The sequence below is a fragment of the Leptosomus discolor genome, chromosome 10 (assembly GCF_034619465.1).
Source record: "Leptosomus discolor isolate bLepDis1 chromosome 10, bLepDis1.hap2, whole genome shotgun sequence".
Classification (NCBI taxonomy): domain Eukaryota; kingdom Metazoa; phylum Chordata; class Aves; order Leptosomiformes; family Leptosomidae; genus Leptosomus; species Leptosomus discolor.
Genome location: NC_141400.1, coordinates 1,046,100 through 1,061,848, shown reverse-complemented (window position 1 = coordinate 1,061,848; position 15,749 = coordinate 1,046,100). Strand labels below are relative to the sequence as shown.

The 15,749-nt window shown below is 53.0% G+C and overlaps 1 protein-coding gene across 1 annotated transcript; it reads right to left on the bottom strand.

Annotated features, from left to right (window-relative positions):
* Positions 1-9,890: 9,890 nt before the first annotated feature.
* LOC104351309 (protocadherin-10-like) lies at positions 9,891-14,348 on the bottom strand. The gene is made up of 4 exons (XM_086471261.1): positions 11,862-14,348; positions 10,592-10,650; positions 10,399-10,487; positions 9,891-10,150 (listed from the first exon to the last, which is right to left on the bottom strand). Exons 1-4 carry the CDS (start codon positions 14,346-14,348, stop codon positions 9,891-9,893), a joined length of 2,895 nt encoding a protein of 964 aa, XP_086327387.1.
* Positions 14,349-15,749: the final 1,401 nt, after the last annotated feature.

Here is a 15,749-nt window from a genome sequence, read left to right as displayed (position 1 = left end):
TTTGCTGCACACCAGCTGTGCAGGTCCCGAATGCCATCTCCTTTTTGCTTTCACAGACCTCCCAAATCTACACGTCCTCAACGAGTTTCCTAGGCCAGGTCACAGAATAAAGCAGAGGATGAGCAAAACCAGCAACAGCAACAAAAATATTTTCTGGATTGATAAAGGTTCTTCAATCGCTCACCACTTTGTGCCTCTGACAAATTGTCACCACAATGAGTAAATCTTTTAAAAGAACCTACACATTTTAAAAGGAATATATAATTCTGTTATGTATTTGATATATGATGTATATGATCTGTGGATGTTTTCCTAATTTTTCAGTCCCAACCTCCTCATGGCTGAGCTCAGAAAGGGGAAATATGGGGCATATCCAAAATAACAAATTTTTCACAGTAGAACCTTGTTACAAAACAAACAAGTCAGAAGGTTTTGCTTCCTGTAATTTCTCACCTTTTTTTTCCATCACAATTGCCTTGAAAGGGTCAGCCATATTGTTCATCATCTGGAGGACAGACATCCCGATTAAGATAAAATGAAAGCATGTTCTGATGATTAGCCAGCGTATCCATGCAAAAGAGAACTCGTTGGGGAACTTCAGCTCTCCGCAGAGCAAGGATGTGTGGAAATGTTCGAGGATCACAAAAAGGGGGGGGGAACCAGGGCTCATGGGGCAGCTACTCAAAGTAGGAAAAAATGTTCATTATCTGCAGACTCTGCTTCTGCCTGTATATTTCTAAAGAGGTACCAGTAGTGATGAGGATGCAGGGTCAGGCCCTGGGGATTGTCCTTGTCCGGTCTGACAGGAAGGCACAAGCCTCCCTTTGCACAAGTTTTCTCTGAGCTAGAAATCTGGTACAAACCTCTGCTCACATTGCAAGGAGAAAGGGTTGAATTATCATCTTTGTTTCCAGGGGCTTGGGCAGTTCGGAAAACTGCTGGGACCAGCTGGTCCTCTTCTCCCTCTCCTAGGTCACACCACAGTCTTAGCTAAAACTGCTTCTCAATGCCTTATATTCCTCAAACTTCCAGTGTTTAAGTTTAGGTGAATGATCCTGGGCATGGAAAGACACTCACTTCTGCTCAAGCAGTTCCAGAATTACATCAGGGGGCTTGATGTTTGAGGTGGGAAGCCAAAAAGGCAGGAGAGTCAGCAGAGCTTGGCTGGTGTGCAACTGATAGCAAATCATGGTTAGTACAGGGTACATCCAGGCTCCTGGAAAGCTTGGCTCCAAATGAGAGAAGCAGAAACTGGTTTGCGTCACAGGTATGCAGAATCTTGCGTTGGGCTACGTGTTGTGAGCAAATGTGATGCAAATATGGAAATGTCTGAATTGTCTCCTTTCTTCCCGTGACCACAGCAACATGTCTGTCTCTTTTGGGTTAAGGAAAGGAAAAAGCTGTGATCACAGAATCACAGAATAGTTGTGTTTGGAAGAGATCTCTGGACACCATCTAGTCTAACTCCCCTCTGCTCAAAGCAGATTGCCCAGGACTGAGTCCAGTGATTTTACTCTTCATGTTGGTTTCCTTGGGAAAGATTTCAGGATATGAAGCTGAAAATGTGGATTTGTTTGAAGAGTTTTGCTTGGTTTGTTTTGTTAGAGATATGTCTGCATTATTCTTGTTTCAGAGGTCTTTCTGTGCACATGAGTTTAAAAATGTTCTCCGTCTTTGTCAAGCCTGCTGTTCTCTTCTCATCTTTAAGGCAACAACCAGCTGTATGTGTGCCAAAAGATTTTACTGAAAAAAACCCCCATAAAGCAGCAGGCAATCCAGTTAAGCCAATGAATGACAGCCCCACAACCCCAACCTAGAAAACACTGAAAGCTGCATCTAGATTGATACTTAATTTACCACCAAAATAAATAAATAAATCAAGCCTTAAGCACCATGACATTCATCAGGGAAACAAAAGCTGGTGCAGATTAGCAGCCTCCTCACTGGGAACTGAGGGGAAAAAAAAAAAAAAAAGATAACTGAAGCCTGACTCGCAGTCTCAGCCCTTATAACAACTCCAGATAGCAAGGTCCACTGTATTTTGTGAACTGCAGGATACCAGGGACTGCAAATTTCCATCAGCCACCCTGGTTAGACTTGCAGCATGGACACCTGTCCCTGGTCTTTAATTTTTTTTGCTTTCCTCAACCTTTCAGTCTCTTTTGGGTAGAAGCACACTCAGGCCCACCCCACATGAAACCACATGAGAAGATCTGCTGTCTCTGGTTCCTGACCAAGGCCTTAGTTTGGCCAGAGGGCTCACTAGAAAGCTGTAGCTTGAGCGATTCTGCGGCTGCTTTGTTTGTTCCCAAGGACGTCGGGCAATGCTGTTCTCCCTGTTTGTTGCTAATACAAACTCCTTGTCAGGCTTAGTCCACTGCCTTGTTTACCACTTCTTGGCTTTTCCACTGAATCCCAGAAAGAAACCAGCCACACTATCCTAACAAAAAGCTCGGCACGTAAAGGGAGAATTTATATTTCACTTCTTGCCTTCACTATTGGTTTCACAAGTGATTGCTCATCAGAAACCAATTACCCCAGAAAGGCTTGAGTTTGGGTCCCTACTGATGTTAGCAGGATGAATAGCCTCATTTACAATCTCTCAACTGGAAAACAAAAAGTAATGATAATAATAAAAAAAAAAGTGTTTTCTAATTCTCTCTGCCTCTGTTGTAATTCACAAGAAAATTAAACTAATAACTCTCTCTGTGAGCATGTTATGCAGATGCCAGGAGTCAGGGATAAACGGATGAAACAATCCCAGGCAAAGGCCCCAGGGAAGGAACCTCTGAGCAGACAACTGTTGTGCCTTGCAAGATTCAGAGCTTCTCCAGCAATGCAAGATATGCGGAGAAGAGGCTGTTTCATTTTTCTTTTTTTCTTTTTTTTTTCCCCCTTTTTTGCTTGAATTCCACCTGCAGGCAACATGATTTTTTGCTGGGCTCATTTCCCACTCCATCGCCTTTTCCCATTTGCATATAGAGGTCCTTTGTGAAGAAAATTCTCCATGCCAACAGAATCAAGCTTTTCACAAGTGGCTCCCAGAGTGGTCTTCCTTCCTCATTCCTTCAGCAGATAGACAGCGCTTTACTAGACAGAAAGGCTTGCGGGAAGACACAAGGGTCCCCATTGTGTTCCCAAGCTCTGTGCTGTGATTTGACCCCGCAGCTCAGATCCAAGTTTTTAATTTATTTTTTATCTTTGTGAAGAAGTTGTAACATTAAAACAAAGTGTGTAATTTGTCCCTGCTGGCCTCTGAGATAGGAGGAACAGAAATGATCTTCTAACTCCTCCCCTGCAAGGTTGGAAGTGTCTTGCTGGTCAGCCGTGACGCCCCACCTAGATCCATGCTGCTTTTCAGACACCACCACGCTGTACACAAGATGGGTCAGTGGGCACAAGCACAGCAGAAAGGATGCTTTTGTCCCAGTTGGGTGCTGGTGGTGGTGTGCACCATGTGGGTAACGTAGGGGAGGCACAATATCAGTAGGGATTTGGCAGTTTGCAGCAGGGGATTTTCGTGGATTCACATGATGACTGAGACCAAAAGGGGTGCCTGGAAGTGATTGGGTCAGCCTCATGGTCAAAGCAGGGCCAGATTTGATCCACCTTCACTAGGAAACTGTGGCAGATATAAAACCTGAGCATGAGGGTGGACCCCGCAGCGACAGGAGGAGCATGCTGAAGTCTGTTCAAATGTCAAAGGAACACGATCCTCACGGTGAGCGCCATCTGACGGGCACTGAGGGAGTCAGATGGCTCACAACATGTGGCACAACCAGCCAAGAGGACTCTTGGGGAACAAGGGAAAAGGATTCAACCCCGGCTGTAGATCTCCTTACCTATACACCAGGGCAACTACCAGACTATTTTGCAGGGGGAAACTAAGAGGAAGGAAAGATGGTTTAGGTAAGCGAACGGAATATAACATTGTGTTTCCTGGCAACAGAAAAATTAAGCTTTAGTTTTAGGAACTGATTTCAGGATTACATTCCTGAAGTTCTGTCTTCTAGGGGAGACTCAAGGCAAATAGCAAATTTGTTCCTCTGGTCTCTGATAAAATGCCGCTGACAGACAGCAGTTGGGCACATAGGGCTTTACCTCCACTTCTGGTAAATGATATTAAGGAAGATCAAGGAAGAAATTGAGAACAAGAGGGATTCTACAGGTAGGATTTAGCCCCAGATCAAACTCCTTACATTTAGATACCTGGGTGGACATGTTCCATCTGTATTCAGGGGAGCTTTGGAGATTTAGTCAATACAGAATGAACAGCTGCAGAGCAAGAGCAGTGATAAACTGGGTGCAAAAAAGCTCTTTGACATAAAAATGAAGCCTAAAGCCCTCAGCCCTCACCCTTGGCAGTATGAAAAAAACTTTCTAGTAGTTAAAACACTAAGAAATATGGACATGGACTTACAAGGAGACTCTTCAAACCAGCCAGGTTTCCCTGTGATGCTAGAGTCTAAACTAAGCTCTGAATTTCAGATAGGCTTGGGCTGAAAATCCCTGTGTAGAGATCTGCGTTACTGTTTGCACCACGATGAACTCCAGTGCTTTTTAGGGGAAGATTTGGACACAGAAATGCAGTGACTCATTGCAATAGAACAGAACAAATTCAGACAGGCCATCTTTTCTCTGGGTTCACACAGCAATTTAACCCCAACTTCTCTATTCCACATGCAGCGTGCTATCTCTGCATCCTGGCCTACCAGAAATCCTATTAATGCTCATAATAATTTTCTTGATTGATGGTTGCTTTTCCTGCTTCTCTTTCCTTTGTATAAGTATGATTTATTTTCTGTGCAGGCAAAATGTATGATAAGACATTCCTGGAGCTATTTAATGATATTTGCTGTTGTAGACATTATTGAAATGAACAGATTTGATGCGAAGACCTTAGTGACCCTTCTGGGAATCTTCACTTGCTCTTCATTTCTTCTGATGCATTTTTTCACCTGTTGTTGCAGAGATTCCTAGCAATGAATTAGAATAAATATCTCATCACAAATGCCTGCAGATCCTCTGGATGCATTTCTGATGGTTGACTGCACAAATGTTTTATTTTTCAATCCGTTTAACATGAACTTGTTTGCCCTGCTTCCTGGCATTGGAGAAAGACTTTGAATTCTGAAAGCTGAAATAAAAATCGCTGCTATTGTTTAAAACATGCAAAAATGTATAATTTATTCAAAAGTAACATTTGTAAATCATTGAATTCCATGGGAGACGAATCATTAGTCAAAGTGCAGCCTGCACTAGAGGTCATATTTAATTTATTTTCAAAGCCTTCATTTGTGCTTTTTGGTCCAGTATGTCATAAGTTATTCAATACACAAAGGTGTCTACTTATGTCTCACAATAATTAAGCTGATTAAGTCATATTATCACTAACAAGAAGCATTAACTCCACTTGAGTGAATGCTGCAAACAGTCAGTGACATTTCTACCACTTAGATTGAAAACACATTATAGGCAAACTGGGGAGGCAAAAGCTTCACTTAGCCCAGGCCTGTTTCTTCATCTGATCTCTGTGGAGGAGTTGGCAACTGGTGTTGTCAGAGCAGCAAAAAAAAAAAGAAAAGATGGACTGGAAGAGAGAAAATCAGCACTTGATAATCATGCAAACCATTTTTCAGTGTGTCAGAGGCTAAATTATTGTGACAAAAGCTAAAGGATATTTATTTCTACAAAACATCTATTGAGATTGAAAAGGAAACAGGAGGAGGAGATCCAGCCAAGACCAGCAGACTGCTCTGCAGGGTGAGTCCAGGGACATACTGAAGACACTGAGGCAATTTGAAAAGAAATCAGGGTGGATCTCGACCCAGTCTTGGCTAAATTAAGGTGTGTTCATTCCAGAAGCACCTTCAAGTGAGGAGAGAAGAAAAGAAAACAAAGTCCCAGCATCGCTGGAGATGTAGTTAACCACTGAGCGCTGCAGACTTCGGGCTGGATCCAGAACCTTCCAAGGTCAATGTGCAGACTGCCACTGATCCCGATGGATTTTAGCTCTGTCCTGCTGATACCGCCCCCCCGGTGAGCTGAGACCACCTGTATTCATGGCTCTACCCAGCCTCACCCGGCTGCATGCAGAGCACCGTGTCCCCACTGAGGTTTCCTGGGGGCACCACTGGCTGCCACTCGACTCCATGCATGGCAGACCGGAGTAGAGTTGAGCACCAGCCCCTCTGGGTCTTTCTCTCTGGCCTCTTTTCTCCCTACCTCTGGCTTCATTTTGTCTCTCCGGTATATGCTTTCAAGTCATTACAGAGATATAAGTAATGTTTCCATCCAAGGAGTCTATTCAGCAACAGCAAGAGCACAAACCCCCCTATTTGTGCTGGTGCCCAGAAGCACTATGTGCCTGCCTAGCATGGCCTGCAGCGTTTTGCAGCCAACTGCTCCACATGGCAGCTTTCCCACTGTTGTAAAAGCAAATCTCAAGCTGTCTGGCAGGTCCCTGAAAGCCAGATTTGCCTCTGGAGCAATAAGAGAGCTGGAATGTATGAGAAAAGCATATAGAGAGCGTGCTGTGGAGTATATCTCCAAAGCATCTCTCATGCCCAGTGCATTTACCCGACTACAGAAACCAGCTAATGCTCATGAACTGTGCAGGAGTGTAAGCACAGGAGGAGTTGTAAAAATAACTGGTTGGAGGGCAAAGACCTTGCATTTTTAATGACCCCCTGTCCCTGTGGGATATCTTCAAAGGAGATCTCATGTATTAGATGGACAATTATGACCAGGCATGCCCTTTGAAGAAGGAGTAGTAGTGTGGTTGAATGAGATTTAAGTAAGTGCCCTCTCCCCTAAAGCAAGTCTCTTTTTATTGTCCTTTTTATCAATATGTAGATTGAGAAGAAAGATTGAAACTGAGCTCTTGTTAATGCAGGATTTCCTTCAACTAAGCAAAAGGAGACCCTCACGGAATACGGGGTGGTGGGGCCCAGGCTGAGCCCTGTGTTGACCCTCAAATCCCTTTTGGAAGATGCCTGACCTGAACATGCAAACCTGAGGATCAGCAAGAGGCACAGATGTGTGCGTGTGTCTTTCATTGCCTGGGCTGGGGATGGGCAGGAGTAATGGAGAGGAGAGGGAGGCAATTTACTGGGTGTCAGCTGAGCCCTAGTAGTAGGGGTTAAAAAATGCCAAGAAAATACACTGGAAAGTGACAAAGGGAGATGGCAAAAGCTGGCCACCTGGTTGCTCAACCCCATGAAATTCCAAAGACAGGGATGTAAAGTATCACTTTCAAATGCCTGTGGGTTTGGGGATCAATTTTGAGATCCGCTTTGGGAAGCCACACCTGGGAATCTGATGCAAAGCGCCAGCGTTCACTTAGATCCTGGATAGCACCAAGAACGTATACTGGGTGCTTTTGCTGAGTGAGCTAAAACCTGGCTAACGGCTTGGCCCCGCTGCAGAGGGCCTGTGCCTGAGCCCCTGTGCCTTGCTGGAGAGGAGCTGCAGTCCTCTTCTCATGCCTGACCAGCACCACCTGAAAATGGCAGGGAATATATTGCCAGAGCTCATCTGGGAGACGGAGATGCTTACTGCCCTGCAGGGACTCACGTCCGTTTGGTGCTTTTATTACTTCTTGAGGCTGTTATTAATATTATTGTATTGCTTTACATAATTCTCTTGTTCATTTGAAGCAGTGAAATGGGGTAATGCTGTACAGAGGTCTCAAGCTGTGGCTGTTTGGGGTTCTTTTTTTACCTTTAACACTCTGTAGAGACCATTGAAGAATGCATTCAGCAGCATAAAATCCTTCATCCTATTGTCTAATTAGGACAGGGAATATTTCATCTACTCACAGTCAGGCAGCTGCGAGCTGGGACTGAAGTCACCAGAAGCAGCCAGGTCCCTTTCATGTCCAAAGCACTGTCCTCCTGGGTCTCTGGCTCCCATGGGGCCCTTCTGAGCGTTGCCTGCCCCTTGCTTCCACTAAAGAGCACGTTACCCACTTGTAGGCAAGAACTTTTCTGGGTCAATCCCAAAAGCCGCATTGCAGCCTCCCAAAGCCAGTCACTGAGCAAGCAGGGGGTAAGAGAAGGACAGCCGTGCATGGCCACCTCAGGACTTCATCCAAAGGTGAACTGCTTCCCCCATCAAGTCAAGAGTCATCCCACCAGCAGCTACAGGCTTCCCTATTCCCAGGCAGTTGGTCCCTTGCACCTGGCACACGTGCAAGTTATCTCGGTGACTCTCAAGGCAAGCTGGTGGGTGGCGAGCATCCAGGGGAAAGCTTAAATGAACCATAGAAAGCAATGCACAATAACAGCGATGAGTCGTTACGGCCAGATCCAGCCCCTCTCCCCAGCAGCTCAAAGCCCTTCATGCCCACACTTTGGTGCAAATCTCTGCAGAGTCTTTACCCCAGCTGGAGCGTGGAGCAAGGAGCTGAGTGACATCTCCAGCACAAGGCTCCTCCTGGCCAGGACCCCAAATGGCTCCTGAGTCCAGGGAAGGAGGGAAGGGAACCTTGAGCCCCCAGCATCCAAGGGAAATAAATAAAATGAGCTGTCCTAGGCTGCTCCAGCAACTAAGGAGGCCAGAGGGACACACACACACGTCTCCTGGAGCCAAGAGCTCTGCTCCAAGAGCTGAGCAGCAATTCCTGCTGTCATGTGCAGCTCAGGGACAGCCAGGAGCCAGGGTGAGCTATTAAAATACGATTTATTGGTACAAATCAGACATTGTGAAACAAACTTGGTTTAGAAAAAGCTGTCATGTTCTGCACAGATGGATTGGAGATGAACTGTCCCGTGACAGGAGCGATTGGCAATGCTAGCAGACAGACCGGGTGGACAGGTGTAGGGTGAGCAGGGCAGGGAAGAGACTGTTCTGGGGCTGGAGTTCTGCCCTTGAGGGCTCCTGCCAGCCAGCTAAAAGTCCTCAAAGAGAAGCAGGGCACAGTGGGAGATGTCTGTCCTACTCAGGTGGAGACCCCCAGTGGAGGGGTTCCCCCAGGCATTCAGGACTTGAGGAAAAGAGAGATCTAGGTGAGGGCAGGGGGAGGAGGGAAGAGGACTGTCACCTGTGTTTGGGCCCCTGCAATGGCTGGAAACTTGTCTTTCATTCAGATGATGTTGCCTTGGGCTAGAGAGTTACCCAGCAGGGCCTCACCTTGTGCATCTCTCAGCTGCTTAAGCTAACAGCTCTTCAGGACATCTAACCTGTGTGTGTGCTCCGGCCCATGCTGCTCCCGGAGCACAGACTGGCTGTGTCCTGGACCCTGTCCGTGTCCCAGACTTTGGGTCTCCAGCCCTGCAAGTGTTAGGTAAGGGTTTGAAGGGAAGCACCCAAAATGGCTGGGTTTTGGACTCACTTCCCAGAGAAGACAAATACCAACGGCTGCTCTGGACATGCAACACGTCCCACTGGATCTCAGGGCCAGAGCAATGGTCACTGCGCCAGTACCTACGGTCAGGCTTGACTGAACCAGGCTTGGTCTGCGTGCATTTTCCATGCCTACTGGGACAGAAATACAGGCATGCAGCTCAGTACATTCACACAGCCAGACAAGACAAAGAAGTGACAACGTTTACAGAGTTGGATGGTCCCTAAGGGGACATGGGAATGGGTAAACTCAAGGCAGATTTGCTTAAATCTGGTCATATGGACCCCCAACAGCACCTGCTGCTGACACAGCTCTGCAGAATGAGATGGGAGAAATACACCCCCTCCGCTCCCCCCACCCATCCCTATCACTTTTCAGTCTCTTGCTCCTTGAATCCTTTCCCCACGCTCTGGTGAGCCACTATCTCAGCAGCCCCACAGTCCTGAGTGGTCCGTACATGGAGCTGTGGGTGGACCTAACAGCTGAAATAACGCGAGTGATTACCAGGGCCACGGGCAGAGCCAGCCAGGCTCAGCGCTGGTCACTATTTCAGGTCATTGTTGATAACCACACTGTCATGCATGTCACAGTAAGTTGTCATCTTCTTCCTCTTGCCAAAGGTGGAGAAGCTGTTCTTGTTCTCCCGGCCCAGGAAGAGGGGCCCATCTTTGCTGGAAAGCAGAGTGGGGGTGCCAGGGATGTAGACATTGTGCTGATAATCCAGGGCTGGAATGTGACCTGGGTACAAGGGGCTGTACTGGGGTGTCCAGATGCTGTTGGTGCCTGCCGAAGCCTTCTGAAACTCTGGAGGAAAGATGAGTGTGAGACTGGCTCAGGGGAGGTCACACCATAGCGCAGTGGAACAGTCACATCCATGTCCCAGGGTGCAAGCCTGTGGGCTTGTGTCACCAACCTCCCTTCTGGAGCCTGGACGCCCCTTCCACCCCACAAAACTCTACCACTGCTAGGAACAGGGATGGGTCCCCCCCACTGCACCTCCACCAAGCGACAAGAGGGTCTGGTCTTCCCAGCCCCAGCACCCCATTACTAACCAGAGACAGGAGTCACCAGTGTGCACAGCCTCTCGTGCTCCTTCTGGAAGGCTCTGCGGATTTCCCCCATGTCCTCCAGGCTCTGGGAACTAAAGAGAAGAGACCAGTTCAAAGGTGTGCTGGAGATAACCTCCCCGTCCCCACACCCCCCTTCCATCTGCTCCCTCTGCTCCTGCAGTGCTGGATTTGGTACCTCTTCAGGGCAGGTCGCTGGGTGCTTGGAGGCAGCCAGTCCATGTTGGGCTGCTTGATCTGGAAAACACAGGGAAGGGCAAGACTGGTTATTGGGACCCTCTGCTTGTCAGCCCAGCCCTGCCAGCACAAGGCTTCAGTAGCTGGGGCTGCAGAACCCCATCTCCTCTTTCCCCGTGCCCGTTGTGGAGAAGCAAGCAGCACATTCCCGTTTTAGGGAAACTGAGGCAGTGTTGAACCAGCCTGTTCCCTTCTGGACCTTGCCCACCCTCCTGAGACACTGGGGTTGTCTGGGGCTTACTCTCCATCTCTTAATTGCCAAGTTTTGTCCTTTTGGGGAGAGAGAGGGTCTTTTCCTGTTTCTGTTAATTTTAAAAAGCGTTTTTTGCAGGTGCAATGGTAAATTAGCCCAGGTCTGGGGCACAAAGGGTGAGAGGTGTGGAAATGGGCTGCACAACCAATGTCCCAGGGGGAATTGCAAACACCCACAGGAAAATTGCATTAGTGTAATAGAGAAGAGAGTCCAGGGGTGCAAGCAGATGCGTGGGGAGAGCCTCTTGGCAGCGCGTCTTGGGCTCTCCTTGGAAGGGCTGTTTTATTAAAAGTCAAACGTAAGTGGATTAGACGCCTCATCACTCTCCATCCTTGTAATCGCATTTCAGAAAGAGTCTTTCATCGGGAAAATTAGACGTTCCTCATTTCAATACCTAACGAATGTTGACATCAAAATCCCGCCCCAAAGATGGGAGGCAGCCCAGTGCGCCCCCTCCCCTCTGGCACAGCCCAGTGCAAGCACCCAAGGCCTGGGTGCCAGAACTGGGGAGACCAGTGGTGCCGGTGGGGCCAGGACCGGCCCTGGTGGCAGCAGCGGGACACTGCGGACCCCCACCGGCACGGGGGAAGCGGAGCCGCAGCAACGCTCAGACTGTCCCAGCGTGAATTGCTCACCCACACGAAGGAGATGCCAATCCCACCATCCTACCTCCCCCGGGGCACCAGAGCATCTCCGCTGTCTTTAATGGGTGCAAAAGGCGTGGGGAAGGGATTTCCTCTTGCCTCAGCTGAGCCTGACGCTCCCCTGGTAATTAGAGCCGTCAGGAAGCTTGGTGGAGAGTTCCCCGCTGCCTAACGGCTCCTAATTCCCGCACTGATCAAAGGCGCTGCTTATTCTTTGGGAAAAGCCGTGCCTGGTTTCTCTCACGGCAGAGGATGAGGGAGGGGGCTGGGGGGACCCATGGAGCGCCAGTGAGCACCACTGGGCACGGTGTTACCTGCTTGGAGACCTGGAGGTGCTGGCCCGGCTGGGCCTGCTTCCCGGGGTCCTTCTCGTTGTTCCGTGGAGGGCTGCAGGGTTTGAGGAACATGAAGTCACTCTGGGCAGACTCAGGACCAAGGCAGACCTTGTAGCAGTAGCCCGGGGGGCCGCCCGCGGGCACGTCGAGGCAAGTGGCAGCTGTGGTCCCCGTGGGGGGCTGCGCTGTCAGGTTGGACGTCTTCAGGCCGTCAGAGGAGGGTCTGGACCCAGGGCAGCAGCGGCAGCGGGGTGGTGACCAGCTGTCACCTTGGCGGGAGTGCCGATCTCCACGGCACCGAATGGCCGTGAGGATGAGGATGGCGAGGAGGAAGGTGAAGGAGATGGAGCCCAGGGAGACAAGGAGGTAGAGGGTGAGTGGGGAGGATGAGGAGGCCTCTGGGGGCAGGCTGAGTTCACTGAAGTCGGAGAGACTCTGAGGCATGGTCTCCACTACCGAAAGCAGGAGGGACATGGTGGCAGAGAGGGCTGGCTGCCCGCTGTCCCGCACCTGCACCACCAGCCGCTGCCGGGTGGCATCCTGCTCCAGAAAGGAGCGGAGGGTGCGCAGCTCACCCGTGTCTGGTGCCACGCTGAAGAGGGTAAAATCAGTGGCTTGGAGGAGCTGGTAGGAGAGGCGGGAGTTCAGCCCTGCATCCGCATCCACCGCCGACACCGTGCCCACGAGATAGCCAGGCCTGGCTGATCGCGGCACCAGTTCAGTGGCCACGGAGCCGTTGCGCGGCATGGGGGAAACGATGACCGGAGCATTGTCATTCTGGTCCAGCACAAAGATGTGGACGGTGACGTTGGCGCTGAGTGGGGGGAAACCTGCATCCTGTGCTTGCACCTGGATCTGGAAGCTGCGGATCTGCTCGTAATCGAGGGAGCGCAGGGCATACATGTGCCCGCTGTCCGAGTTGATCGACACGTAGGTGCCCACAGGCATGCCATGGATGTGCCCATCAGCAATGGAGTAGGACAGGTAGGCATTCTGTTGGCAGTCGGGGTCCAGCGCGCTGACGGAGCAGATGGAAGCACCTGGCGCGTTGTTCTCCATCACATAGACGCTGTAGGAGGGCTGGAGGAAGCGTGGAGCGTTGTCGTTCACATCGGACACTGGGACGGTGAGGGTGCTGTGGGTCAGCAGGGCGGGGGAGCCCATGTCCCGTGCTGTGATGCTTACGTTGTACTCGGGCACAGCCTCCCGGTCCAGCGCCTGTGTGGTGACCAGCGTGTAGTAGTTGCGGAAGGAGGAGCGGAGCTCGAAGGGCACGTCGGGGCCGACCTCACAGCTCACGCGCCCGTTGTCCCCAGAGTCCCGGTCCAGAACGCTGATGACAGCGATGACGGTGCCTGGTGGGGCATCCTCCAGCACAGGCGTGGACACAGAGGTGAGGGTCACCTCTGGCGCGTTGTCATTCACATCAAGGAGGTGCACGAGCACCCGGCAGTGCACGGCCACAGCCGAGGGTCCACGGTCCTTGGCTTGCACGTAGAGCTCGTGGAGACTTGCCCGCTCGTAGTCCAGGCGCCCCTTCAGCAGTACCTGCCCGCTCCGGGGCTCTATGTGGAAGAGCTCCCGGACGCGCGGCGGTGCGTGCCCACTGAAGGAGTACTCGATCTCCCCGTTGGGGCCCTCATCCAGGTCAGTGGCGTTGAGCTGGATGACCAGGGTGCCGGCAGGGGCATCCTCAGGAAGGCTCACGCCGTACGAGGGCTGGTCAAAGGCAGGCACGTTGTCGTTCGCATCCAGCACGGAGACGAGGATGTGAGCTGTGCCTGAGCGCTCGGGGACACCGCCATCGAGCGCGGTGAGCAGCACCCGGTGCGCGCGTTGCTGCTCGCGGTCGAGGGCGCGCTCCAGCACCAGCTCTGCAAACTTGCTGGCGTCACTGCGTGTCTGCACCTCGAGCGAAAAGAAAGCGTTTGGGCTGAGGCGGTAGGTGTGCACCGAGTTGGTACCCACGTCAGGATCCTGGGCGCTCTCCAGTGGGAAGCGGGCACCGAGCACGGCAGACTCGGCCACCTCCAACACATACTCTTGCCAGGGGAAGGTGGGCGCGTGGTCGTTGATGTCCAGCACCTCCACCTCGACGCGGTAGAGCTCCAGTGGGCTCTCGACGAGGAGTTGCAGGTGGAGCAGGCAGGTCCCCCCGGCTTCGCACACCTCCTCCCGGTCAATCCGTTCGTTCACGAAGAGGATCCCGTTCTCCAGGTTCACCTCCAGGTGCTGCCTGGCCCCGGCCCGCGACACGATGCGGAACCGCCGCGCCGAAAGGGTGGACACGTCCAGCCCCAGGTCCTCGCCCAGGTTGGCCACGAAGGCTCCGTGCTCCAGCTCCTCCGGCACGGCGTAGCGCAGCTGCCCGCCCGCCGGGCGCGGTGCCGGGGGCCCGGCTAGCAGGAGGAAGAGGAGGGAGCGGAGGAAGAGCTGCCCCCGCCCGCAGCCTGCTGCGGCCCCCATGGCCCCGCAGCCCTCCCGGGGACGGGGGGTCCCAACGGCGCCGCCGCGTCCCCCCTCGCCTTTGCTCGCCGCTTGCACTTCCAAAGAGTTTCGGGCTCCCGGGGGCGGCGGGGGAGGGCCCTGCCTGGAGCTGGCGGGGGGCGAGCCGCGGCCACCGGCGGTCGCTTAACCCTTTCCCTGCTGGCCCCGGGGAGGGGATGCAATCCGGGCTCCAGTGTCACACCCGAATCGGTCTACCGGAGCCGGACGCACCTGGGGAGAGGGGGCTAGCCCCGAGGAGGTCCTGTTAACAGCGGTGGGAGCCCCGGCGAGACCGATCGCTTCCCGAGGCACCGCAGATGCTGCGCTTGTCCCCCGCGGTAGATTAAGAGGAGCCCGGATCGCGGCGGCTGCCAAATCCCCCGGCCGCGTCCCCCGCCGTGCCGGTCCTAACCTTTACCAGATGGTTAAGCCCCTCCAGACTTGATTACATTTCCCTGCACACCGTTTTCCTTGTAATGCGGAGTTTTTAATTACCGGAGCAGGGGGGATTACAGCCCCGGATAAAGCTGAGCCCATCAGCGCGGAGGCACAGAGACACCCCCCCGCCCCCCGCCTTCCCTGCCTGCTCCCACCCCCGAGACCCCGCCTGCCCACAGCCCCGCGCCCCTAATCCCGGTCTCCCACCGGGCACCCCGATGTCAGCCCCCTCGGGCTCTCGGGGCACGATCCCGGCGGAGACCCGAGGGCCTGCCCACCGTGTCGTGTCCCCCCCCTCCAGCGGCTCCCCCCGCGGGCACAAACTTTCCGCCCCCCGCGGAAGGCGAGAGGGGAGGCGGGCGCGGACCGAGCCTCGGATCCCCCACCGGCCCCCGGAGGGCGACAGACGGAGCCCCCTGGAACCCGCCCCCCCGCCCCCGGTCCCCTCTCCGCCCCGGTACCGATCACAGTCCCTCCGCTGGCCGATCCGTTCTCCCCGCAGACCCGGCTCCAGCCGCCGCCGCGCCCGGGCAGCTCCGCGCGTCGCCTCCCACCGGCGCCGTCCCCGGGGCCTCTCGGTAACGGGACGGGGCGGCCGCTCCCCCCCCCCGCACACCCCCCCTCGCCCCGCGGCTGCTTAGGGCGCGGATAATCCCCTAACGATCTAGTTAAGGGCTCGGCGGGGCTCGGTGCGGCTTTAGCCGTGCAGTGATATTTCACCGCCTTTGTCTCTGCCTCCCGGCCCCCGGTGGGAAGGGAACCGCCGGCCCCAAACGCCCCCCCCCCCCCCCCCCCCCCCCGCCCGCCCGCGCCGGCTCCCCACGGGGCCCCGCGTGGGAGGCAGGATCCAGGGGCGAGCGGGAGTCCGGAGGAAGCAGGAGGCGGCGGGGCCGGAGGGGTTTGTCTGGCTGGGAAAAGCGGGGGGTTTGGTCCGTGGGAGCG